This window comes from Candoia aspera, chromosome 8 (assembly GCF_035149785.1).
Source record: "Candoia aspera isolate rCanAsp1 chromosome 8, rCanAsp1.hap2, whole genome shotgun sequence".
Taxonomy (NCBI): domain Eukaryota; kingdom Metazoa; phylum Chordata; class Lepidosauria; order Squamata; family Boidae; genus Candoia; species Candoia aspera.
The window spans coordinates 56,040,892-56,066,695 of record NC_086160.1 but is presented as its reverse complement, the minus strand read 5'-3'; the positions used below and the strand labels follow the sequence as shown (position 1 = coordinate 56,066,695).

The 25,804-nt window shown below is 40.0% G+C and overlaps 1 protein-coding gene across 2 annotated transcripts in view; it reads left to right on the top strand.

Annotated features, from left to right (window-relative positions):
- GSTCD (glutathione S-transferase C-terminal domain containing) overlaps positions 1–25,498 on the top strand; it is a 54,955-nt gene extending 29,457 nt beyond the window's left edge. The window contains exons 7-13 of one of the 2 annotated variants that reach the window (XM_063309609.1): positions 828–916; positions 2,064–2,108; positions 6,012–6,140; positions 16,350–16,483; positions 18,586–18,616; positions 22,138–22,207; positions 25,105–25,498. In XM_063309609.1, coding sequence (XP_063165679.1) covers positions 828–916; positions 2,064–2,108; positions 6,012–6,140; positions 16,350–16,483; positions 18,586–18,616; positions 22,138–22,207; positions 25,105–25,241 — 635 coding nt within the window. In that variant the 3' untranslated portion in view covers positions 25,242–25,498. Of the gene's footprint in view, positions 1–827; positions 944–2,063; positions 2,109–6,011; positions 6,141–16,349; positions 16,484–18,585; positions 18,617–22,137; positions 22,208–25,104 lie in introns of both variants that reach the window. The other variant, XM_063309608.1, reaches the window with a different exon arrangement.
- The last annotated feature ends 306 nt before the right edge of the window (positions 25,499–25,804 follow it).

The following is a 25,804-nucleotide window of genomic DNA, read 5'->3' as shown; positions in this document are numbered from 1 at the left end:
AAGGTTGATGTTTGAAACCTAAGCTTCAGTGGAGTGATCATTGTTGAGTGTAGACCATGCGCTTCATGAAAACTTCTGTAGGGTTAATACTTGGCATCTTCAGTTAAAAAGATCTTATGCAGAGTAGGACCTCTGCTGGAGATAAATAATTTCTGGTTTTCTCATTAACTTTGGATTTCTTGAATAAAGAAATCAAAGTGAACTGGACCCTGATTTTAATTAACAGACATTTATTGTTTAAAATGAGGTAGAAATTATTGCAATATGCCATGTAGCACATTTCTTGACTTCTGAATGTTGGGTAATGAACCAACAGCAGGACAGATTAACATTTAATCCTTGGTAAAGCTGAAATCACATATATAAACTTATTTGTGTGTAGATTACTGCAGTGTCAGATTTACATTGTCAGATGGAACTAGGGTTGTAGAGAGAAGGAGGTTCTGTCAACTTTAGTTGATCTCAAAAGGCTAATCAGGATCACACTTAGTACTTGTGTGGGGATTCCACAGGAAATAAAAAGGTTGTAGATTAGACTGGAGTCAGTAAAACATCTTGGAACAATGCAATGGCAAACCACTTTTATTGTGGCAAAGAAAACTACATGGATGTGTCAGTGAAATCAACAGAATTTAAACTTACTCGGAAAGCTGACTTATGGTGTAAGTTCTTTTTCTCCTTTTTTCACCATTTTAAATCAGAGTTCCTCCTGTTAAACTTTTATTTTAAGTGCAAATCAGAATAATTAATTAAATAATTGGTTTTAAAAGGGAGACCTTTTTTTTTTCAGTAAGTCAATTTATATTTCTGTTTTGTCATTCCTATAGGAAAGATGTCTGCTGATCGTGCTTTGAGGAAACAGCAGCAGCTGAACAATCTAATAGCTTTGGTGACAAAGCTGGCTAAGCCTGGAGATGTAATTGTGGATTTTTGCAGTGGTGGGGTAATGTAGTAAAGTGTAATCTCAATTATTTTTCACATATATAAGTTGAGTAGTATACCACCAGCTTGCAGGACAGAGGCAAACAAATTGCAGGCTGATTGGCTTTCAGTGTCTGCATCATTATTTTGTTGCAATACATGGCACGTGTCATGGTGGCCTACCCTAATAGACTCAGACTCACAAGCAGGAACTTAATGATATCTGATTTATTAAATAATAGTATGCAAATACAGAGAAAGCTGAGAATGAGCAAAAGCGCGCCAAATACAAACTAAAAACCCTCGGTGCAAACGTAATCCCTCCCCTCGCCAAACTGTTTCAAATTCCCCACCGCAGGTGCTGTTAACAATTTCTGCTGATGTCCTGGGAAGAAAACCTTGAACACATGAAATAACCCAAACACATTCCATTCAGCCGAATACAGATAACAAACCCAGGAGAAGAATCCTCCTCCCCTCCCAACCAAAACACGCATCAGCAAGTTGACATGCGAAACGTTACGATGTACCATGCACATTGAAACGGGGAACATGACAGCACGTAAGGATATGCAAAAATGTTCCATACCTGAACTATGGGTTTCAATATTCCATGCTCAAGCTGAAGCATGCATCTCTCGGCTGTTTGATCCATACATGGAACAAAAGTGGCTGTTTTGTTCTGACATATAGGTTGTTCTGAGCATGGTTCTGTGGAGAAGTAGTTTGGGAATATACAGTAAGAGACCATCGCCATGAGGAACAGGTGCGCAGGCCAGTATACTGGCAGTTCCAGTGCCTGGAGGAAGGAAGAGACTCTGAGTAGGTTGGAGGCCAATAGAATATGATGTGCTGAGGGGAAGCAGTGCCAGGCACACCAGCCTTGCCTTACTCATCCTGTAAAATCACTCTGGGATCCCTGCAGATTTTGTTTCTCAAAACCCAGAGTAACCAAAAAATTCCAGATTTTTTTTTCTAATGAACCACAGCTAATCCAAAATTCTTCTGCAGAACTTCTGGAATGTGTCAATTTCTTCTGAGTTCAAAATGAAGCATATTTTCCATTTCAAGCACACCCCCAATTGTAAAACAATGGCTGTGTGAAATTAAGATTTACTTCTCCCTTTTTTTTTCTTGAACAGGGCCATGTCGGAATTGTTCTTGCTTATATATTACCAATGTGCCAGGTAACGTATCAATAAAATAAATGTTGGTAACCCAAAATTTCAAATATGCAATTAAGTAAAAGTGGTTCTGCATTCTGTAGTATGGTTTTCAAGCACCTATTCATCTTTTTCTGGATAATTTTCCTAACTGATCATAATGTATCATAATGGAGATAACATTCTCCAAGTTTGTAGAAAATTATTTTTAGGAAAAGCTCATCTTCCTATGAAGGAGATTCAGTCAATAAAGGCAGTTTCCTGATTATGTTTTCAGCTTTCTATGTCTTTTTAAACACACAAAATATTATTATTTGGGAGGACATATATTTTATTCCCCAACTTCACTGTTCCCATTTAAAGTGACTCCTATAGATAGTGAGTGGAAAAGACAAAATTAGTATATCCAGGCCCAAAGCAAAGGTAACATTTAGGTTAGCCTAAATATGACAGATTTTACCACAAAGGTTCAGTTGATTGTGGCAAGATATCAATGTAATAATTAATTGATTAATTAGAAATATTAGAACAAGCCTCAGAAGATTCTCCAATATGATCCAAGTCAGTCTCCTCACAATCTGAAACAACTCAACAGTCTATGAGCTTGCAGGTACAATATGCACAGCAAAATACTTCTTCCTTGCTGTATGTATCACCATAACGCAAGCCTTCAGATGGACTTAAGAATCATAATAAGTAAAGATTGGAAGAGATCTAGGAGATAACTTAGTAAAACCCCTGCACGGTACAGGAATCCAGTACTACAAGAAGTCCTCGACTAATGACCACAATTGGGACCGGAACTTAGGTCGCTAAGTGATGTGATCATTAAGTGAGGCATCACGTGACCATACCCAATTTTATGACCTTTTTCTTTCAGTCATTGTGGTCGTTAAGTGAATCTGGCTTCCCTCATTGATTTTGCTTGTCAGAAGCCAGCTGGGAAGGTCGCAAATGGCAATCACATGACCCCAGGACACCACAACCATTGTAAATACATTGCCAAGCATCCAAATTTTGATTGTGAAGGATGCAGCAATGGTCATAAGTGTGAGGACCAATCGCAGGTCACTTTTTCCAGTGCTGTCATAATTTTGAACAGTCACTAAACAAATTATTGTAAGTTGAGGAGTACCTGTATATCCTTGATAATTGGCCATTCTTTTTAAATACAGTCAGGACCAGAAATATTGGAACAAGGATAACTGTTTTGGCATTTGGCTTCTGTACATCACCACACTGAAGTTGAAAGGAAACACACCCAGGACTTTCAGCTGTAATTCAAGGCGTTTGACAAAAGTGGGGCACTAACCATTCAGGAAGTACAGCCAGTGGCATACACACACACCCTGACTACCTCTGGAGCAGTCCATAAGCAGTCTGTTCCATCACTGAAAGCTCTTACCAAACCCCAAATTTATTGTGAATTTTATTTAAAAGTTTTGCAAGTATGTAGGATACACAATTGTAGTAATTAAAATTCACAAGGGAAGAAGAAAACAACACACTACTCTTCTTGGATATCCTCATCAGCAGAGGAAACAATGGCAAATTAGAAACACAAGTCTACTGAAAAACAACCCACACTAACTAAGTAATAACCCAACCTCCCACAAGAGGTAAGAACATTATTCAGACAAGCACAAACACACTGCAGCAACCCAGAACACCAGAAAAAGGAAACAGACCGCCATCTTCCAACAAAATGGATATCCAAGCAACTTTATCAAAAAGTGCCTGACCATTCAACACACTACAGCACAAGCAACACAAACTATGAAATGTACTGCCATACATCAAAAACATCTCAGAAATAAGTATTACAACCACACAGCACTACCGTAGCACAAAAACCAACTAAAGCCCTCCAAAACATCTTAAGTTACCCGAAAGACCCAGTAGCCCAAAAAGAAAGAACAGGAGTTATCTACAACATACAGCGTAAGGACTGTAGCAGCCACTATGTAGGACAGACAGGCAGAAGATTAGCAGAGCGCATACATGAACACCAACTAGTAGTCAGAAGACGCAATGAATACTCCTTAATTTCACAACACGTGGACAGACTCAACCACAATTTCAACTGGGAAACTCTGCCCCAGACCAACCCAAATTCAAAAACAGTAGGGAGTTCCTGGAAGCTTGGCATTCAGACAAATCAGCCATCAATAAACACATAGAAATAAACCATATTTATACACCATTCAAAAGAGGCAACAAAAAGCTAGTGAGGAAACACCAGAACACGTCCTCTCCAGCAACCAACACCCAGATAAGCAGGGATTAACACCAGACAAACAAACAAGCAGAAAACCACACCCCCACCAACACTGGTAGGGCAAGCTACTGTATATAAACAGCAAACCCCACACTCACTCGCACTGATGGTGTTACCTAGTTGAGTAATGAAACATCTGCAAGGAAACACCAGGCTCAGAGAGCACCAGGGACTCCACCTTTTGGTTATAATTTTAATCTATTGTTTATGGTCTTGTCTTCTGGGACAATTCTGGAACCATTCCTCCCAGTCTTCTCCATGACACCTCTTCAGATACTTTAGTGCCAATATCAGGTCTCCTTGTAGTCTTCTTTTCTCCAGGCTAAATATATCCAGTACCTTCAACCCTTACTTGTAAGTTTTTCCTTCAGCCCCTTAACATCTTGACTTTGGATATGGTCCAGCGTGTCAACGTCCTTCCTTTATGTTGTGCTTCATCAGAATTGAGTTGCATCTTTCTCTGACTGCACTCTGGCTTGCTATCAGTACAGCTTCTAGAATTATTGTACAGTATCATATGATTATGTATCCTGCATGATACTTGTAAACTGTTTAATAGTTGATATAAATCTAATAAATAAAAAAGCTAAATGCAATTTGCCTGAACATATTTTAGCTTAAGTCCATTACAAAACTTTGCATAATCTCAAAGCTCTTGGCACGCTGGAAGTCTTGATTCCAGTTTAATTATTTTAAGTTTTACTGCCCAGTAATGGAAAATGTAATAGTTTTGTAAAACGGTAAAAAAAATCAGTTTTTTAAAACCTAAATCTCTGTTTTTCTCCTATCTCCTCAAATGTAGAAGTGATATACAGTAGTAACTGGCTCAGAGTAGTAGAAGGGTGCTGCTTCTCTGCGAGCACTATGTCTCTGTCTTAAGCCTCAGAGAGGTTTTCCCTGGGAAATCTAAGTCGATCATGCTGAAGCTTGCAAGTGAACCTGAAAAAACAGGCTTTTTTTCCAATCGCTTGAAAATGAACCAGAGAGGTCTGCTTGCAAATTCTTTTGGAAACTGTAGCTGTAAAGTTTTGCAGAATGTGAAAATGATGTTAACTGGGACCATCTGGTGTAAATATGATCATGGATGCTTGATATTAGAGACAGTGCATATAATAATTAACAAAATCTACTCTTTGTTTTTGTAAGTTAACTGGATAAAGATATTGCAGAATTGGCAGACATACTGTGGTTATTACAACTGTCTTGGATGGTACTGCACAGCAGTAATTGCACAGAAGAATGGATGCTAAGTTCTGAGGACTGCAAAAAGAATATTCCTCAACCCTTTGACCCTGGGAAATACAGTGTCCTTTTTGAGCTGCAGCAGCCACAGTCATGGTTATGCTGCTGTATCAGTGTCAGGTTATAAACTCCATTCTCTAAAATTAGTATAATTTTTAACTATGAAAACAGTGAAATTTTAGGTTAATGACATACCAGATCTCTGTGGCATGCTCAAAATACTGCATTTAAAAAAAACCTAAAAATTCACGTCAAGCTTAATTGCATTTTATTTATGTCTATAATGGAAATATTTCTGTTCAAGGAAAACTTCATGCAAGTGCTTCAGTCTTATGATTGTAAAATGTATGTGTTGTTTTTTAATCCAGAAGTTGAGCAGGATTATTTTTTTTTCTTTTTTAACGTAGATAGTATTGGTAGAAAATAAAGAACAGTCACTTATATGTGCTGACAAGAGAAGTGATGAACTCGGATTACAAAATATTTGGTTCATCCAAGCAAATATGGACAATTTTAAAGGAAATTTTAATATTGGGGTAAGTGATTTTAGCACTGTAACTGACCTTTTTCTTATGTTTGAAAATCAAAGAGACTATTTTAAAACAATGTTTATTTAGAGAAAATGCAAATTACTCTTCCACAATAACAGGGAGTTTTGATTTTATTAAACTTGGAATAATGAAAATTCAGACATTTCAGAATTTCAGATTCAAAATTCAGAAAGGAGCTATTATCAAATGGTTGGTTCTCCAACATTATGCTCATTGTACAAAGCTGTGTCTCTGCTGCCCTCGATGGCTAAATTAAACTATTAAAGCTGATTAAAACTGCAATTGTAGCATGACAAATGAATAGTAATAATAATGCTGTATTGGGGTTGGTTGATACTGTAGTAAGTTTAAGACCATGGCAAAATTATTTTGTTCCTTATACATTTTACATGATACAGTGTAATCATATAGTACAAAAAATGTCTTTGGGGCAAAGCAAACTGATTAAGAGCAACGAAGAAGTATCTAAGGGTTTGTGCAAATATAAAGCATATTGTTTGTAAAACAAAATGAAGGCATTGAGAATAATGGATGGGTCAGAATATACTTTTTCCTTCTGAACATAAATTCTTTGTCTTTTTTTTTTTTGCCTTAACTATGGTTAGGTGCTTTTTAGCAATATAGTTAATCATGGATAATAATAATTGGCTTATTCTTAACCAGAGTTCCACATTGACTTCAGATCCCAGTTAACAATAAAATCATAAAATCTAGTTAAAATTAATTGTTCCAAATAAGAAAAAAGGGAATTATAGTAGCAGAGTTAGGAGAGAGAGATCAGTAGCCTAGATGCTTGAATAAAGAAACAGAAGGCAGTACAAAACTTAAGGAATCCCTAGCAACCAATTGCAGAACTGGGAGGGGATGTATATACCTTTAATTAATTGCACATTAACAAATAATGGAGCAAAAATTAATGGAGCAGGTGAACTAAAGAGCATCTTATGAGATTACAAATGACTTCAAAAACTTAAAATGAGTATTGGAAAAGGCCATGAGATACAAATGCTCTGGATATTGTTGATGTCACGGTTCCTGTTCTAATGTTCCTGAAACATTGTAACAAGTTCCCATGCCATGATGGTGCTGACACGTGTTGCTGGACAGGAGGGAGCTGCTGCTGTTAGTTCATACCAGGCAGGAAGATTGATGATGCAAATGCGAAGGTGTCGCGTCGCGCGACCAGTCCTTCGCCCTTCGGTCTATGGGATTCCCTGGGGGGGAATGAGCCAACGATTCCCTCGCAAGGGTGAGGTCGAAAAAACAACGGTAGGTACAGGATTCTTTTGTGGTGAGAGACGCCACATCTCAGGAGGTTGCTGGTACTGCCTCCTGGTGCCACGCCCCCACCTCCTTTTATTCAGCAGTTCTATCAGGGCGGGGGAGTGAGTACAAAGAGAATAGGGAAATACAAGTCTTGCCCTTATAAGGGAATATACAGCATTCTGAGGCTACGTGAGAGACATGCAATCTAGCTGTGCAGTAATGGAGTCAGGTTCGTCACATTTCCACCTTTTTTATTTAATTTTGTCCTCCCCCCAGAGGGTCTGAGTCGGGGAGCCAGGGACTCTTCAGTCCAAGGAGACCCATCCCAGCGTCCTCTCTCGGGGGGTAGTGTGACTGGGGGTCCTTGTCCATTTCCGATTCACTATCAGAGGACCATCCCAAGAGTGGTGTTTTCTCCATACCTACAGCAGTGACCAGGTGTTGAACAGCAAGCTTTGTCTCGGATACCTCTGAGTCCAATGTATGAAGTCTCTGCTTTAAGAAGCGGAGAACGCGACCCAGCACACAGGGGCCTATGGTGCATACGAGAATCAATAACAGGAGGGGCCCCAACAGAGTGGACAACAGTGTGGTTAGCCATGGAGAAATGCTAAACATATTTTGATACCATGACATGGATTGTTGGCGCTCCAATTCCCTTGTTTTTAAACGGGAATTGAGCTCTTTCATAGAGTCCAATACTACTCCTGAGTTGTCGGCATAAAAACAGCAGTCTTCCTTTAGAGCAACACACAGTCCCCCTTGTTTGAGGAACAGAAGGTCGAGACCCCTACGATTTTGCAAAACCACTTCGGATAGAGAGGTAAGGGAATCTTGTAGCGCCACAATAGATTGTTCGATGGCGCGAAGGTCAGTGTCAATGATAGCACTAAGGTGACGCAGGTTCTGATCATTGACAACAAGGGCTGACACACCGGTGGCGGCTCCGGCCGCACCTAAGCCCAGTAGGACTGATAAAGTTACAGCAGTCACTACTTCGCGCTTAGCCTTGAGGGGGTAATGAGGGGGTTCTAAAATGGAGATAAGTTCATCAGGGGAATAGATAGAGATTTTGGGGAGTAGGAGCACCTGAATACAAAAGGCGTTAGTTCGTAACAAAGTATCACCATATACACATGCGGTGAGGCCAGAAGAACATGCCCAAACAGAGTTGTTCCCAGGGATAAAGTATTGCCCTGTCAATCGGGCAGAGATATTACCAGAGGTAGTGTAGAGTACACCGTAGCCACCATGGCCGGTGTAACCGTTGATGTTCAAGCGATTATGTGGAAGATAGAGGGCACAGTGATCATGAGAAGAATTAAGGCAATATTGAGTATAGTTAGCAGGAACACGGCCAAGGCAGCAGCCCTGCCCTATTATAGAGGTGATAGTCAACGTGGTGTTTTGCCAGCGGCAGGAGGAGGCTGAGGTAGAGTTTCGGATAGGGTCAGGAGAACCGACTGCTTCATAGAATGGTGGAGAGGAAGACAAACAAAGCCAACATCGAGATGTGTTAGAAGCGGTGTGAACAAGGGAAAAGGAGGAGTTAAGAAGAGAGACAAGGGGGTTTTTTTGTTTGGTGAGGGGTTTAAGAAAGGTGGAGTGAATGTCGTCGGCATTGGGCCCAACAGGTGGGGACTGAGGGAGAGTGACCTGTCGTTGAATGTAGAATATGTTGCCATAATGAAACCCGGGCCATCCGGCATATATACGACCTCCCCATTTTACACCTGAGTCCCAGGCATTCCCCTGAGCTTTTCCTGCAGCAGTGAATTGTACAATAACCGGATTACATTTATTCCAACCCTGATTGGTCGCGGTGCACTCAATGTCCTCTCTCAACCGAGTGAGAGTGATGTAATCAGTCTTATACGGAGGGGTCCAGTAGATGTGGCCGGTGGAAACGCAGGACCAAGACTTGCAAAAGTAATCTGCTAAGCCTCCGCAGTCGTGCACGTGGTCAGGGCGGGTGTCATGTCCTGGGCACACATACAGGGGATACCTTTTAACGATGGAGTGGCTGGGCGGGGTGCCGTCCAGCCTCCTGTAGGCTGTCACTCCTAAAAGCATTTCTGAAAAGTCAAAATACAGGTTAGGGAAACAAGATACAATTGGGCTATAACAAAAGGAGGTATTCAGGATCTGACCCAAGGCATCGCAGATTGTCCAGGTGATACTGTAAGGGCGATGCGATCCCTGGGCGTCAGATGCCAGCAGGCGTCGTCCCTGCCAACGGGCGGGCTCAGGAAGGGAGAGTTGAAACAAGGTGAGCGTAAGGCGAGATGAGGTGGCGAACCCCTTAATTAATTTTGTTATTTCACAGTGATATTGTCCTAGATCGGTCAACTGTACGTTGGTGATAGCAAGGGTAGTTTGGCGAAAGTGATAAGTGATGGAGTAGGAATCGCCATCTTGGAGAAGAGTGTTGTTGCGAAACCAGCGCCAGAAGGTGCCTTTTCTTTTGATGGGAGAGCGTTGAAGACATTCCATGGCGTTGGATGCTGAGCTGCGGCCGATGGTGGCAGGGTAGCGTAAACGATGGGTTCGAATGAGAGAGGTTGTTTTAGGGTTCGTTGTGAGGGGAGCAAAGATGGAAGAGAGATAACAGAGAAGGAGGGTCAAGGAGGTGCTTGTCAGGAGGCTGCCCATGATATGGCCGGATACAGCGAGCAGGAACCCAGAGCACTCGATCAGGAAGTTGCACAGCAGCGTAGCCTTTTCCCCAGGTGACGAGTTGCGCAGGGCCTTTCCACTCAGGGCTGGGCAGTTGCCTAAAATAAACAAGGGGACGGGAAGAGGGAACTACTGGCTTAGAAAAGTGTCGAGATGCAGCCGTAGCAGGGGGGGTACCGGTAAGATTAAGGAAATTTAAGGTAAACAAGGTGAGATTAAGGATATTTTGTAACATCGGGAGGCTTGGGGGGCCTAAGGCCTTTTTCCCCGTTTGCCGATCAAGGGCATTCTTTAGGGTCTGGTTAGCCCTTTCCACAATAGCCTGACCTTGGCTGTTGAATGGTATACCGAATCTGTGGGTAATGGACCACTTACGGCAAAACTCAGCAAAGGGAGTGCTGACGTAAGCAGGGCCATTGTCAGTTTTCAAAGTTTTGGGACATCCCGATGTGACGAAAGTGCGAATACAATGATTGATTACGTTTTTCGTGGCTTCTCCTCTTTGCAAAGTTGCCAGGATGAATCCCGAATAAGTATCCACAGATACATGGATATACTTCCAAGGTGCAAAAGAGGGATAATGAGTGACATCCATCTGCCATGTGTCACAAGCTTGGATACCCCTGGGATTAACTCCCTCAGGGATGCACTTTGCCTGCAAACTGCAGGTTGGACATTGTTGAAGAATGGCGGTAGCTTCTTGATATGTAATGCCAAATTGGCGCACCAATGCTTTTTTATTTTGGTGGAAATAAGCATGGCTGTCCCCTGCTAAAAGCTGCGGAGGAAGAGGGGAAGAGGCCATAATTTTGCAAGCCTCATCTGCCATGTGGTTGCCTTCGGACAGGAAACCGGGTAGCTGTTGGTGGCTTCTAATATGCGCTACAAATAAAGGGGATGTTCTGTCCGTCAGGAGAGTTTGAAGCTGCAAAAAAAGCGTCATGAGAGAGGGGGGGGTAACAGGGGAAATATATGCATCAAACATGGCCACAGCCATTTGAGTGACATACATACTATCTAATATAACATTCAAAGGCTGTTCTGGGAAAAGGGACAAGGCTAACAGAAAAGCGGCTAACTCAGCCTGTTGGGCAGATGCTTGTGGGCCTGTTAGGCGTTTATGCCATTTGCAATTATTTTGCCATGTACAAGCCCCTATGGTTTTGGAGCCGTCTGTAAAAACAGTGAGGGCTTCCTTGAGTGGCTGCTGAACGAACGGCGAGGTTAGTGTGAAGGGTACTGTTCGCAACAGTTGCAATCGAGGATCAGGGGGAAGATGGCATGACACCTGGCCACACCAGTCCTCCAAGGCATCCTGCAGTGCAGTGGAGTTTTGTAGGAGGGGTTCCCATTGAGTAACCTTAAGGGGAATGTACAGGGTGGAAACATCCAGTCCCATTAGGGCTCTAATCCTCTTCCGGCCTTTCTCAACAAGAGAGGCCATTTGTGCTGCTCTGGTGATGATGGATGTCTTAGGTGTGTGTGGCAAGTGTAGCCATTCTAAAATATGTAGATGTTTGTTATCAGACGTTTGGACAATGATGGCAGTTAATAATTGATGTGTTGAAAGAATGGCAAGAGAGGGTGGTTTGTCAGTGAGCGCACGGTCCACCCATTGGGTCGTAAGGACGGCATTGACCTGTTGTAGGGCATGCAATTGTTGTTCTGTAAGGTACACCTTGTCAGCTGGGTTTGTCAAACCCACTAACGCTTGGAATAAAGGTGATAACATGGGTGTAGTTAAAGCGAGGTATGCGCGGGCCCAGTTAATGACCCCCAGACATTGTTGTAATTGGACCAAGGTGGTCGGCTGGGGAAGCGTGAGCATAGGTAGAAGTGGGGCAGCCGTGGAGGCTAAAACTTTGTGGCCTAGATATTGCATTGGATAACGAGACTGGACCTTTTCTGGTGCAACGTGCAACCCTGCCGTTGCTAGGGTGGCTAAAAGAATAGGAAAAGTTTTTTGAACTGTCCCTTTCGGGCCCTCAGCAGCGACTAAAATGTCATCCATATAATGATACACAAGAAAATGCGGAAATTGGGATCTATAGGGTTGCAATGCTCTATCGACAAAAAATTGGCACATTGTGGGTGAGTTCAACATGCCTTGTGGGAGGACCTTCCACTGGTACCGAGCAGTAGGCTTTGAATTGTTAAGTTCCGGTACCGTAAATGCGAAAATAATTCTGTCCTTTTGTGCCAAAGGTATGGAAAAAAAACAATCCTTGAGGTCTATTACAATAAGGTCGTGTCCTTCCGGAATCAAGTTGGGGTTGGGAAGTCCACACTGCAAAGGTCCCATGGGCTGAAGGATGGTGTTGATAGCCCTAAGATCCTGTAGGAGGCGCCATTTGCCAGACTTCTTTTTGATGACAAATACCGGAGTATTGTATGGGCTGGTGGAGGTTTCGATATGGCCTTCAATTAACTGCTGTTGGACCAAGATATGTAAGGCGTCCAGTTTCTCTTTGGTGAGTGGCCATTGATCAACCCATACCGGCACAGAGGTTTTGAGAGAGAGAGAGAGAGACCCTAAAGGGTCCTGTAAAGCCATTAGGGAAGTTGAATAAAAGCGTGGAACTGTGAAAGCAAGTCACGGCCCCATAGGTTACAGTGCAAAGGCAAGATATAAGGCTTTAGATAAGCTGTAATATGAGAATGAGCAGTCACAGCAGAAAGCCAATGAGAGCTGACCTTAGCGGCCTGTGCTCCGCCTACTCCTTGCACCGAGGAGGCTTCGGCGATAGGCCAGGAGGAGGGCCATTCAGCGGAACGAATGACAGAGACGTCGGCGCCGGTGTCAATCAAGCCTTCGAAAGAGCGACCATTTAGTGTGACAAGGAGGGTGGGTTTAGAGGTTTGGACTGGTTGCTGCAAGGCAAACAATGATGGCATATCAGGAGAAGGGAGAAGTATGAGCGTGGCGACAATTGTTCCTTTATCTAAGGAAAAGCACCTATCTCCCACTCCTGCCAGAGCAATTTGTGTCAAATCTGACGAGTCATACAAATAGGGAGCAGCAACCATTCCCTCAAGCGTGAGCGAGGAGTTGGGAATAAGCAAAGCAGGGGTAAGAGGAGGGAGGGGTTTATGCAGCGTGACAACAAGAGGAAGGGAAAGGACAGCCCCCGGATCGTCATACAAAAGATCCTCTGCCAACTCCACAGGGAAGCTGGTGATGGGTAATTCAGCCTTTGGGGCGGGGTTAGCTGACAACCCCCGATCTAGTTTTCCGAAGGCTGGTGAGGGGAGGAGTTGTTGCGACATTGCGAGGCCCAATGATAGCCTTTGCGGCACCTGGGACAAGGAGTTTTAGGTTTGGAGGGGGGGGGCGGCCCCCTTTGAGTGGAAGGGGGCGCCCCACCTCCCCCGGGTGCACGGCATTGATTCTTAAAGTGGCCCGGCTTCCCACAATTGAAGCAATTTCCATGACGAGTGATTGCGAGGGCTTCCGGGGAATGGAGCTGAGGGGAGGGGTTAGTAGAAGGTAGCGAGGTGGTAATGGCGGCAGCGAGAGCGCTCACTTTATGAGAGGTGGTACCAACGATTCTGCAGAGTTGCAGGAAGTCTGCAAGCTTTACACCCGGTTGATTGACTGCGGGTTGCAGAATGGTCTGGCAGTCATGATTAGCGTTAGAGAAAGCAAGTTTCATTAGCAGCTCTTGTTTAGCCGTGGCATTATCAATTTGTCGGTCTAAAGCAATCTGAAGGCGACTTATGAAGGAAGCATATGGTTCATTTGGTTCTTGCATTATTTTCAAAAACGTTTGGGTGGATTGAGAGTCGGAATCATCCACTCTTTTGAGAGCATTCATGGCGCACATGTGAATAATAGCAAAACAACGACGGGGGGAGTTCTGTTGCTGGACTAAGGTTGCGAATTGTCCCTTTCCTAATAATTGATTTGCGGTCACCCCTGCGGGAAGACCTCTTCTAATTTCTACTTCCACCCCTTTGTCGTATTCAGATTGCCACACAACGTATTGCGCCGGGGTCATAAGCATAGAAAAAAGCATTTTCCAATCATACAATAACATAACAGTGTTAGCAGTAACTAAAGAGTCTAAAACTCCCCTAGTAAAAGGAGAGTGCAAGCCGTAGGTGGTTACAGCATCTTTGATTTGTTTCAAAACCTTAAGTTCAATATTGTTATACAAATTTCCTCCCGCCGCCCCTAGGCCAATGGTCATGGGAAAGGCAGAGGGACTCTCCATTTCCAATGAGAGGGGGGAGGAGAGGAGTTCAGTGATGGCGCCTCCTAGGGGGTGGTGTTGAGGGGAGTCGGGGGTTGGAGCTGAAGGGGGAGGAGGAACGGCTGGGTATGGAGGGGGTGGTGGTGAGGCAGCATCGAGATGGGCGGCAAGAGGGGGTGGGGTTTTTGGGCCGGGAGGAGAAGGGCAAGTTTCCGGGGAAGACGGGGGAGGGTAAAGAGTGTTGATGGCCGCCATAACAGCCTTCCAGGCAGTCAGAATAGGCACGGGTGCTCGTGGGGTATCATGAAAATATTTTCCTATCCTTTCCCAAGTGGATGCTTTGAGCGACCCCTCTGAAGGATAGACAGGGCAGTGTCTCTCCATGTACAGTAGGAGTTGAGTCACCGAATTTTTTGAAATGGGAAAGATGGTCGTACCGTTAGCCTTTTGACAAGAGTTAGCCTTCTTCACTAAATCATAAAGTTCGTCCCTATGAACTGACGAAACTTTGGAGAGTGGGGAGCCCATTACTTACGATTGCAGAGCCTTTGCCAGGTGCGTAGTAACGAGAGTGAAGGCAGTGCACCTCTAGACAGAGATCACACTGTGAGACCGAAGGGATCCCGGACGAGCCCCCAGTTGTCGCGTCGCGCGACCAGTCCTTCGCCCTTCGGTCTATGGGATTCCCTGGGGGGGAATGAGCCAACGATTCCCTCGCAAGGGTGAGGTCGAAAAAACAACGGTAGGTACAGGATTCTTTTGTGGTGAGAGACGCCACATCTCAGGAGGTTGCTGGTACTGCCTCCTGGTGCCACGCCCCCACCTCCTTTTATTCAGCAGTTCTATCAGGGCGGGGGAGTGAGTACAAAGAGAATAGGGAAATACAAGTCTTGCCCTTATAAGGGAATATGCAGCATTCTGAGGCTACGTGAGAGACATGCAATCTAGCTGTGCAGTAATGGAGTCAGGTTCGTCACACGAAGGAATTCATGTTTGGACTAACTTGCCTGGCCAAGGTTGTTACCCAAAGATTGCCAGCAACCATTTTGAACACCTGCAGTGGAATGGAATTGTACTTACACTGGAAGGGAGGGGCTTGGGTTTGCTTATGGTTTAATTGGGAGAAAATCTCACGCTTTTGGTGTTCTCAGCTTTGCCTGTGATTCTGCATACTATTCATCATTAAATTAGATTTCCATAGAATTCTATGTGAGTCTGATTGTTGATTTGGATAGACAGTCATTACAGTTGAATATAGTATGAGATTTTTTTTGCTATAAAACTAGTTGAAATGTAATCTTTAAACTGGGATAGCGTAATATAGACTTCAGGAAGGTGTTTTTTTTTATGCTATCTTTGGTTGATCAGCCAAACCTACGCATTCTTTAAAGACTGTGTCATTATGAGGTTTAAAGGAATAGGTTTATTTTGTTAATTTGTGGAATTCTAGTCAGAATTCTAGCCAGTGACTGGAATAAAGACTTCTCCATGTTGGCTTGATAGCTATTTATTTATTCATTATTCAAATTTCTATCACTGCCCATTTTCCCCCCCAACAGGGGGACTCTGGGCAGTTTACAATAAAATCAACCATTTAAAACCATCAACACATAATTTACAAAACAGACGACTGACATGATAAAATAAATAAATATGACTAAATATTTGAGTTAATGAAATTTATTCTTATATTAACTCCTGTAACATTTTCTTTTTACCTAAGAGTGAGTAATAAAAATAATCACAATTAATGGGAGCTGATGTTCCAGTAGATAACTCACCTGTTCAGAAAATGACATAGCAATGACTGATTCCTTAATGAATGCACAGTATTCATTATATGCTTTCATTCATGGAAACATTTATCACTGACAGAAGAGACACTCTTCCATTTCTTATTCCTTGCACCTTCCAAATACTGTATGCTCAGTTGGAGTCCACAGTTCTGTGGAACAGATTTTCAGAGTTTGCAGACATGTTCAGCAAAGACGAATAGAAGGCCTTTATTTCCCATGGAAGTTTGCTGGTCCACTCATATTTAGTCCTTTTACTTTTGCAGGTGGCACTGCATGCTTGTGGAGTGGCAACAGACATGGTAATTGAACATTGTATCCAAGTTGGTGCAGCATTTGTTATCTCTCCTTGCTGTTATGGCTTCATACAGAATACATCCAAGTTCGCTTTTCCACGAAGGTCAGTTGCTCTTCCAATGTGTTTTGAGAGGAATCTGGTTAAAATCTATAGTGTTTAACTCAGTGTCTGAAACTGCTTTGGGTACAGGAGAGTGCACTGGTAGTAGCTGTCTCACATAATAAGACAAACAGCAAGTAAAGCATTATATTTAACAGCTGGTATTTTAAAGTGTTTAAAGTTGCTCACAAATTATATTGAACTATTTCAGATCGTTTTGCTCAAAAAAATGGAAGTTACTAGTGCTGTGTTCTGTAGAAAAGGAATATATAGTCTCAAGTCACAGAATCCAGAACCATACAATTGGAAAGAGCCATTTTGTTTATGAAATTCAACCCCCTGCTAAATAGAGGAATCCTAATTAAATGGATGGATGACTATCTGGCTTCCACTTGAGCACTTCCAGTGGAGCTCACTGGTCTTATTCTTGAGAAGCATTTTTCTAACTCTACTTTCCTGTAACTTAAATCTGTTCATTTGGGTCCTGCAGTTAGAACCAACAGAACAGGACTTGTCTGTCTGTGTATGTCCTTTCATGTTTATAAAGAGTGCAAGCTATCCTTCAAGCATTCACACACACGGTCAAGAAACTGGAGTTCTTTGAACTGGTTTATTGAAGCGTAATGAACGGTACAGAAGGCAAGCTGCGAATAAAGACTTCCTGCCAAAAACCTACTTTAAACTACATTCCCTTAGCTAGTTCCCTTTCCCACAAAACGTGTCACTCCCCCTCCCAACCAGATGGCATTTCTACCGTATCTCAATCTCCTGTCCTTGATGTGCTTATAGCCAAAACAACCCCTTACATTCCAACTTTGCAAACCCCCTTCCACCTCCTTCCCATCCTGCAACCTGTGAGAATGATACAATGGGAGATGTCCTGATAAGGGTTTCTGTGAAACCTTTGATAGGGAATCTGACACACAGTCTTTTCAAAGCTAAACAGGGCCAGTTTCTCCTAAGTCTCATAGGAGACTTAGGAGATCCCCTGATCATCCTTGTTCCCTTCTCAGAACCCATTTGTTCTAATCCTTCTTAAAGTATGAAGCCTAGAACTAGGTACAATATTTAAAGTGTGGTTGACCAACGTAGAATAAAGTAGAATATTCCTTCCTGTTATTTGGAAATTGTACTTTCTAAAGTACAATTGCCTGTTGAGGCAGCCTAAAATTGCATTGCCCCTTTTCTTGAATCCATGTCACACTGCTCACTTACCTTCCATTTATTTTCAACTACTGTTCCAAGATGTTTTCTACAAGCAGAGTTACCAGTGAGGTATCTTCCATTTGATTACATTAAGCTTTAATTTCCCTTAAAATTAAGAACTCCAACATTATGTGGAAAAAAGCACAAAAAGAAATGGAAGCTTCCAATTTATTTGTGGCAAATACAAGTATGATTACAAAGTTATTTCTTACTGTATGATTACAAAAAAAAGCTCACATCTTTAATCCACCCCCTAACCCAGGATTCAGTTTAAAACTCTTCTGATCAAACTTACTATGCCAAGCAATTTTTTACCAGTTCTTGTAAATTGTTAGCCATCTTGTGCCAGTACTCCATTATTTAGATAATTCAGATTATGGTCTTAAAAACTTTTTTTTCCTGTCAACAACCATTTGCCTAGCCAGTCATTCACTTGTGGTTTTCTAATTTTCCTTTCCAGACTCTTCTATTGCAAACTCTGGAGTATTCTTGCAGATGTTATCATGCATGTATAGCCATGGCAAGATAAGGCGATAAGTACAACTAGGCTAAAATACTCCTGTTTATTCAGGAACACTTCCAAACTAAGTTTTTAAGAGTGCAGCATTGTTCAAAACAAACTGAATTACTAATCTATTTTCAGAGCAGGATAGTATAGTAAATAAAGCATGTTCTGGATGCTTTCTCTGTTATGTTATGGCAATAACATAATCATAGCATTGGATTAAGTATTTGTTTATCGTTTAAAATAAGAAATGGCTATAACAAAGAAAATAAACTCAGCATATTAAAAACTTACTCAGATGAATAAAATTATCTTGTCTATTACTATATTCTGTTTAATCTCTGTTTTAAAATGTTTCTCACGATGATTAAATCCATCTTCTTTTCTATTACAGCCATCAGTTCAAGAAAGTGCTGTCATACAAGGTACGGAAAAGAAAGGCTTTGGGCTTAGAATTTGTTTCTGCGTATCTTTCCTGTTTAATTTAGTTTCACTGTAAAAGAAATCTCCCATTAAAAATATATCAGAATAGCGAAATGTTAAAATGCATAATGTCATTTTTTTCCTTTTAATATTGGAAAAAGTTTAGTAAATATAAATTTATTTTTAATTTAATTTTTTATCCTTTTTTTCAAATCCAAGAATCCCTAAGGCAGGTCATAAAATGGAATTTAAAGTAGCTATTAATAATTTAAAACATGGGCCATAAAAAAACTGAGTTCCAGTAGAAAAAGAACCATATTCATCCATCAACTGTACATACAAAGAATAGCTGTCAAATTGGAAGTTTCTTTCTAGTGCCTCCTGGAGTATCTGTCTGTAGGCAGTTTGATCCCACGCAATAGTAGTATGCCAGATACAGATCTGTGCATCTTTGAAACAGTTTCCTGTTTTAACAACCATTCTATTTCCATATGGTTTTGCTATTTCCCTCCTTGCCTTATCTCCAGATTGGGATTGGACATTTATAGTTTCTTAACACTACAACATTTTGAGTTGTACTTTTTATTTAAAGAGTTGAATATAACACATTTCATTTAAAGCGTTGAATATAACATATTAGTGAATAGTTTAAAAGTTTCTAAATGAAAAAATATTTTAAAAAGCTAATACATCCTACTGCTTAAATCAGTAATTCATATGTAACATGAATTTGTTTAGTCACAACTAAGGAGGTAAGCACAGAGGAACACAGGATTAAATCTTTTCATATAATTTATCAAATATGTTCTGAACACTTATCTAGATGAAACCACTTAAAAGGCATTTCATTGACAAAGATATTGTATGTGTATGTGTGTTTATATACACACACACACACACAAACACACATACATACACACACATACATACATACATATTCATTGCAATATATATATATATTCATATTCATTGTCCCAACCTTTGGAACATGTCCAAAATACAAAAATTAGAATATGTAAAGAACTACATTCTACCTTTATTTTGGTGTATTGTCAACATTTTACTTCACACCTCTTTGGACTAGAAATATTAAAATAATAGTAAAAAAATAAAACATTACTAATGTGCATTTAACACTTTTTTCTATCATGGGTACAATATTATATTTTCCAACCTCTTCATGAATTTCTGAAAAATTTCTGAAAATTCTTTCATCAAATTTATTGAACATTGCAATTATAATAAAATAGCAAATTCAGAAGTTAAGATGTATCATATTGAACATCACAGGTTCTAAGAAACAGATTGTTTTCATAAATGTGCAACTGCTTTTTTCAAGACATTTGTGCCAAAAAGACATTCTAAAATCAGTCCAATTTATTTGTAGCATTTTATGTGAATCTATACCAGATGGTGTCCCAATTACAAGTTTATATCTGTATAACTTGCTTGTGTCAGCACCAATGAGAACCCTTCCATATTGGATTAATATGTTTTCAATTATTCATATGAAGCCAAGTGGTGGCTAGATACTGTCACACTCTCCATAATTTATCCCAACCTTGTATTTTCTTCTTCATTAATCAAATAAAACTGGAAGCTTTTGAGGACTAGACATTTTTATCCTTTTTTTTTTTTCAAAATGGCAGTAGCAACAACCCATAGTGAAGAACCAAGTGATTGTTGGTCACTGAGATTATTTGTATTTGCTATTCTTTTCTTATAGAAAATTCATTGTATCACTAAATGAAGTTACTTAAATATTAAATACATGCATATGTAATATAGAACAATGCCTTTTTTAAAGAGGAGGAGCAAGGGCAAAATGGTGGTATATTAACCATTAATCTGCCATTTTTTCCACTTACAGGCCTCTCTTTCAGAAAAAGTGGTCTCTCTGTTTGCATTGAAAATAATGCAACATTTGATTCAGATCTTAAGATATATGCTAGGAAATAGAGGTACACAACCAGTTTTTCTACGCTTAGAGCATGAACTAGCTGATATCGTGTGTGTATGTATAGGGTCCCAGAGAAATTAGGGAAACCTGTTGTGCAACTTGATAAGATTATTTGGTCTCATTAAGGGGAGAAATATGCAGACATTTTTTTTTTTATGAATAGCAGTTCTCAGGTTCAAAAACTAGTTTTCTCACTTAAGCTGATGTTCCCTAAGACGGAGCACTTTACACACACAAACCCATAAACATGCCTCAGGAGGCTTTATTCTAATTGTGTCACTTTTCTAAATATTACATTTATCTTCTGTTTCCCAGACATTTAGAATCCAAAATACCTAGTTAGTGTTACCTCTGCCAATGTTGGAAAACCATCCTTTGTTTTGAAATTATATACTGTTAAATAAACATACAAACAAAAATACTGTGATTTAAAATCAGGGTGGGTGTACATATTTCCAGTCCTTTTTCCTCTTAATTTATTGGTTTCTAATTGTGCCTATGCCAGAGTCTCAGGGCCAGTACTTTGTATCTAAATTAATATAGCTTCAAGCAGTGTAATTTTGAGAACAAAATAGTCAGGTGTTCTACAAAATAAAACATTCTTTGTTGGAAAAAACAAAATAGTACATATGTTATTCTTACTCATTTGGAAGAATTTTTTTAATGATATTGCTTAAATTGTTTATTGTTTAAAATATGAAAGTATTTTGGGTTCTTGTATATTTATCTTCATCTAACGTTACAGGCAGTTCTGTCAAGTTCTGAAATGATTCCAGTTGTGGTGACTAGGCAATTGAAATTTCAGCTGTCTAGCTAATGCAGCTGTCAGGGAAAATACTGTCATGGCATTAGGCTTTCTTTTTTCACCTTTTTTCTGCCTTTAGACAATATACCCACCTCTAAGGTCTCCTCTGCAGGAAGCATGCTATGCACAATGTATTCAGTCAATTCAGCATGTGACTGATATTAATGAATCTTAGTTCACAGAATATACAAGTGGAGTTTAATAGCCAGACTCCATAGTCTATTGTACAAATCAAAAGTTCAAAAGCTCATGGTATAAAAGTACAATGTTGTGAATTCATCTCTGTGTCTTGTATACAATGTCAGAGTAGCATGCCTATCCAAGAGTCAAGAATAATGGAGTAGAAGGCACAGAATAGTAACACAGAATGCATTACAACAGGGCTAAACTCATTTAATGCTTTAAAATTAAAAGCAAGGAGGCAAATATAGTCAGGGATAGATAAGTTTCTTGAAGCAACCCTTCCCTTTTTCAAAGTGTATTTGCCAGTGTAGAAATCCTACAGCATTCATTTGCAATTATAGTAGCTGTGTCTAATTTTGACTGAGTCAGAGGAACATTTGGTTAACTTGCCCCTGCACTCCTTTCATTGGCTTTCAAAATGAATGACAAAAGTATACTCCAGAATCTGCTGATATATTTTTTCATAGAAGCACAGGTAAATCTACTTTTCTGGGTACTCCTATTAAAATAGTTATCTTTGTAGAATAAAAAATGCCTGTGGTATCTTGTGTGTGTGTGTGTGTGTTTTATTCTAGGAGCACATGATTCTTTGCAGATTTGCTGATCAGACAGCTGTCCAGCTTCCCCCTGAACGCAGGCAAATAGGTATGCTTTTCTGTAGAGCAGCTGCTGTGGAGATTATATACACTGTATTTGGTGATGTGCTTAGCTTACTATTAATGGGTAGTTGTGGTATGTTTATCAACAAGGAGTTATAATAGTGCATCTCTGATTCCAATCTCCTCTCAACCATGAAGAATCTTGGGCAAGCTGCTATTCTAGCAGCCTTGGCCTTGCAGATGCAGGTTTTGTTAAAAGTCATACTAGTGCTGTCTCCCTCTCTGTCTGCAAAACCTGCTTCCTGATTTTTGTGATAGATGTAAAATGGATGTTATCTGTGACATTGGTTTTCTTGCGATAATATCACAGTCAGCCACAGTCCATTCTTTCTGCTAAATGTTTATATCATCAAACAACTTTCACAATTTAATTATGTATAATAAATAAGTGGATAGATATCCAAAGTGGTCAATGAATCATAAAAAAGAAGCAGTAAGTATGGAAATCATATTATCAAAATCAATAAGTAGGTAATAAAACAATATAAACTGTTAAAAAGAATGAAACAAGACATAATTTACAATAACAAATTAAAGAGAAGTAGGCCGTCCGGCTTGGAGAGAACAGAAATTATGAGGCTCACTGGTAAGATCTCAGCAATTTTCCAAGTATGTGACAGCACAGCTTGACCAGGCTCTAGGTTCATCTTAATTTAAGTCTTTCAGGCACAGGACAGGCATAGCTAGTTAGGAATATTTATTGCATACCAATAAGAACTCACTAATGGTCGACTGCTGTCTATTAGCATGAAGGTGCAGTTCCCTATTCATCCCCACTCTAATTCTTGTACCTCTTTCTCCCATCTCTCGCATTCTGTAACAAACTTTTTTCCCTATGCCTATTAGCCTTGAAGCTTGGTGATCGTTTGGTTGTTACCAAAATAAATTCTTCTGCCCTGAGAAACTCTGGCTGTTGACTAAATTCCTACACCGGTTTATTTGATTATTTTTAAAATGGTTCTACAGATTTTGGGAGGAGCTTCATTCTTGCTGATTTTATATTCTAGTCATTATTAAATGTCTTAGGGAGCCATGTGGTTGAAAAGTGAACCATAAATATTTGAAGTAAAATATTTGGGATAAGTAACGGAAAAATCTAAATCAATCTATCTAACTATCTATCTAGTTGCTAAGAGTCAACTATGACTTGATGGCACATAATTAATCAAGAGAAAAAAAAGTAGAACGGATATTGGTGAAAGTTTTAGTTAAGGCTGTATCACGGAGGTATTAACGATAATTAAAGTGTTTGCTTCTAAACACCTGCATATAATATTCGGTCTCGGTGGTTAAGAGTACATAAGGAAATGCTAAGGACAAAATATTCTAACCTTTTGTATCTCTCAGTAAATCTGGCAGACATTCACCAGATGGGAGTGAGCCTTTTTCCAGTACTTTGGTGATATAGAAAGGAAATGTGTCACATAAGGAAGGGTGGATCTTTGTGTGCTTTTAAATGTTGATTCAGCATTTCAGGCAGTCCTTTTTCCCTCCAAGGATAAAATCAGGAAAGCAGAAATTTCTGAACATCTTCTTTCCCTCTCTCTAGCTTTTGTGTTCTTGTCTTGTTAGTTCTAAAGCTATACTTGACATTAGGCTGATCCACTCCATTAAAAGTCTTTTTTTATTTCAGTCATCTTTCTTCACCTTTTAAACTTGCTAATGGGTGTGTGGTCTTATTTTCAGATGATTGGGGGGGGAAAGGTCAGATCAGATTAGCACGAAACACATGTTCCCTAAAAACAGGTCTTGAATTCACTGGGGTGCAGTTAAGCTGTAATCTTGACTAGTCCTGCCTGAAAGTAATGCTATTTGAACCAGTGGCACTCACTTTTGAATATTTACCACTAAATGCTTAGGATTGTGTTGTGAACTTTCTCCCTTTGTTTTAAGTAAGACTTTTGATACATTTCCAACCCAAATTACTGTTCCAAACAAAACATTTTCTTTTTGCTACTCCTCTATTACTTCCACTTTCTCAGTTTCTTAAAATTATAAGATGAATTTATATACTATTCTGTCTCTAGATACAACTGTTACAGGGATTTACTTTTATGTATTTATATAATATAATCAAGGTAATTATTAGATGTATAAAATTAGTAGATGTATAAAATTTTATTTTCACCTAACATAGATTACAACGTATCATACAATGTTATTCGTATTATTGCTATTATTATTATATCTTGCCTTTCCTCCAGGAGCTCAAAATGTTCACATTCCAATTTCCTCCAAACAATAACTCTATGGGAGAGGTTGAGATGAGAAAGTTACTGGCCCAAATTAACCAGTCGGCTTCTATGATTGTGGGAGATCTGGAGCTTGGGTTCTAGTCTTACACCTTAAGTGGCTTTCAGAATTTTATGAGTAGAGCAAATACAGCATCATTTAGATTGCTTTAACTCAGGGTTTCTCAACCAGGGTTCCATGGAACCCTAGGGTTCCCCGGGAGGTCACCAGGGGTTCCCTAGGAGATCACAATTTATTTTAAAAATTATTTCAAATTCGGGCAACTTCACATTAAAAGAGGTAAGTTTCATTCTTTATTTTTAGTGTAAGAACACTGTTAATGCATATATACAAGCCTACTCATGAAACGAATATAGTAATTTTGTGACTTCTGGCCTATATTTGAGCCTGAATGTGCAGGGGTTCCCCAAGGCCTGAAAAATATTTCAAGGGTCCCTCCAGGGTCAAAAGGTTTAATTACCTATAAAGTCCTATGGAGTCTGGGCCTAGGATACCAGAGACAGCAATATTCTTGCATGAATCCTCTCATAAAGATGATTATCATTTAATTGCTGCAAAAATGCTTGTTTCTATGTCACATAATATTATAATAATTAGAAAATATATACATACTTTGTTCATATATTTTAGGTAAACAGTGCATGGGATTGGTGGACCTTGACCGGGCTTGGAGTGTGGAAAGAAGCAACTACTCAGTCCAAGTGATAACCATGGAACCACAGTCATGTTCCCCAAAGAATAATTTGATAACTGGTGTCCCAGTTTAGTTCAAAGCTTTTTCTATCAAGTTGAATTAATATTTAGTTCTCCTGATCAAAGTACAGTAATATTTTGGAGACTGGAAAGGAGACACTGTACATCTTGAATCAGTTGTCTCCAGAAAAAGGAAGGAAAAGCAGTGGGGGCTATCTTGCAAAGCTTCCTAATTCCTGCTTGAAATGTGTGATTTAAATGGCAACTGGGTCTCCCAAAATGTTCATCTGTCTTCATTATAACAGCAACCAATAAATCCCTGGAAGAATGATTTCCTTTTCTATGAAAATTGGTCTTGCATGTTGGGAAACATACTTTGCAAGTGTTCTAGGCCCATCAACATTCAACTAGAGAACCAATCACAGTATCTTCTTTTCAAAATCTTACAAAAGTATTTTCTCTGTTCAGTAATAACTATATTGCTGTAGATGCAAACTATCACTTTGCTCAAATGTTTCAATTTTTTTTCTTAGAAAATATATTCTAAATAAAAAAATCTTATACTGCGCTCAACTTCTGATCACTGTGTGGTCAACATCCATGTAGTTGGATGTTTTGGCAACTATATGAATGTGAA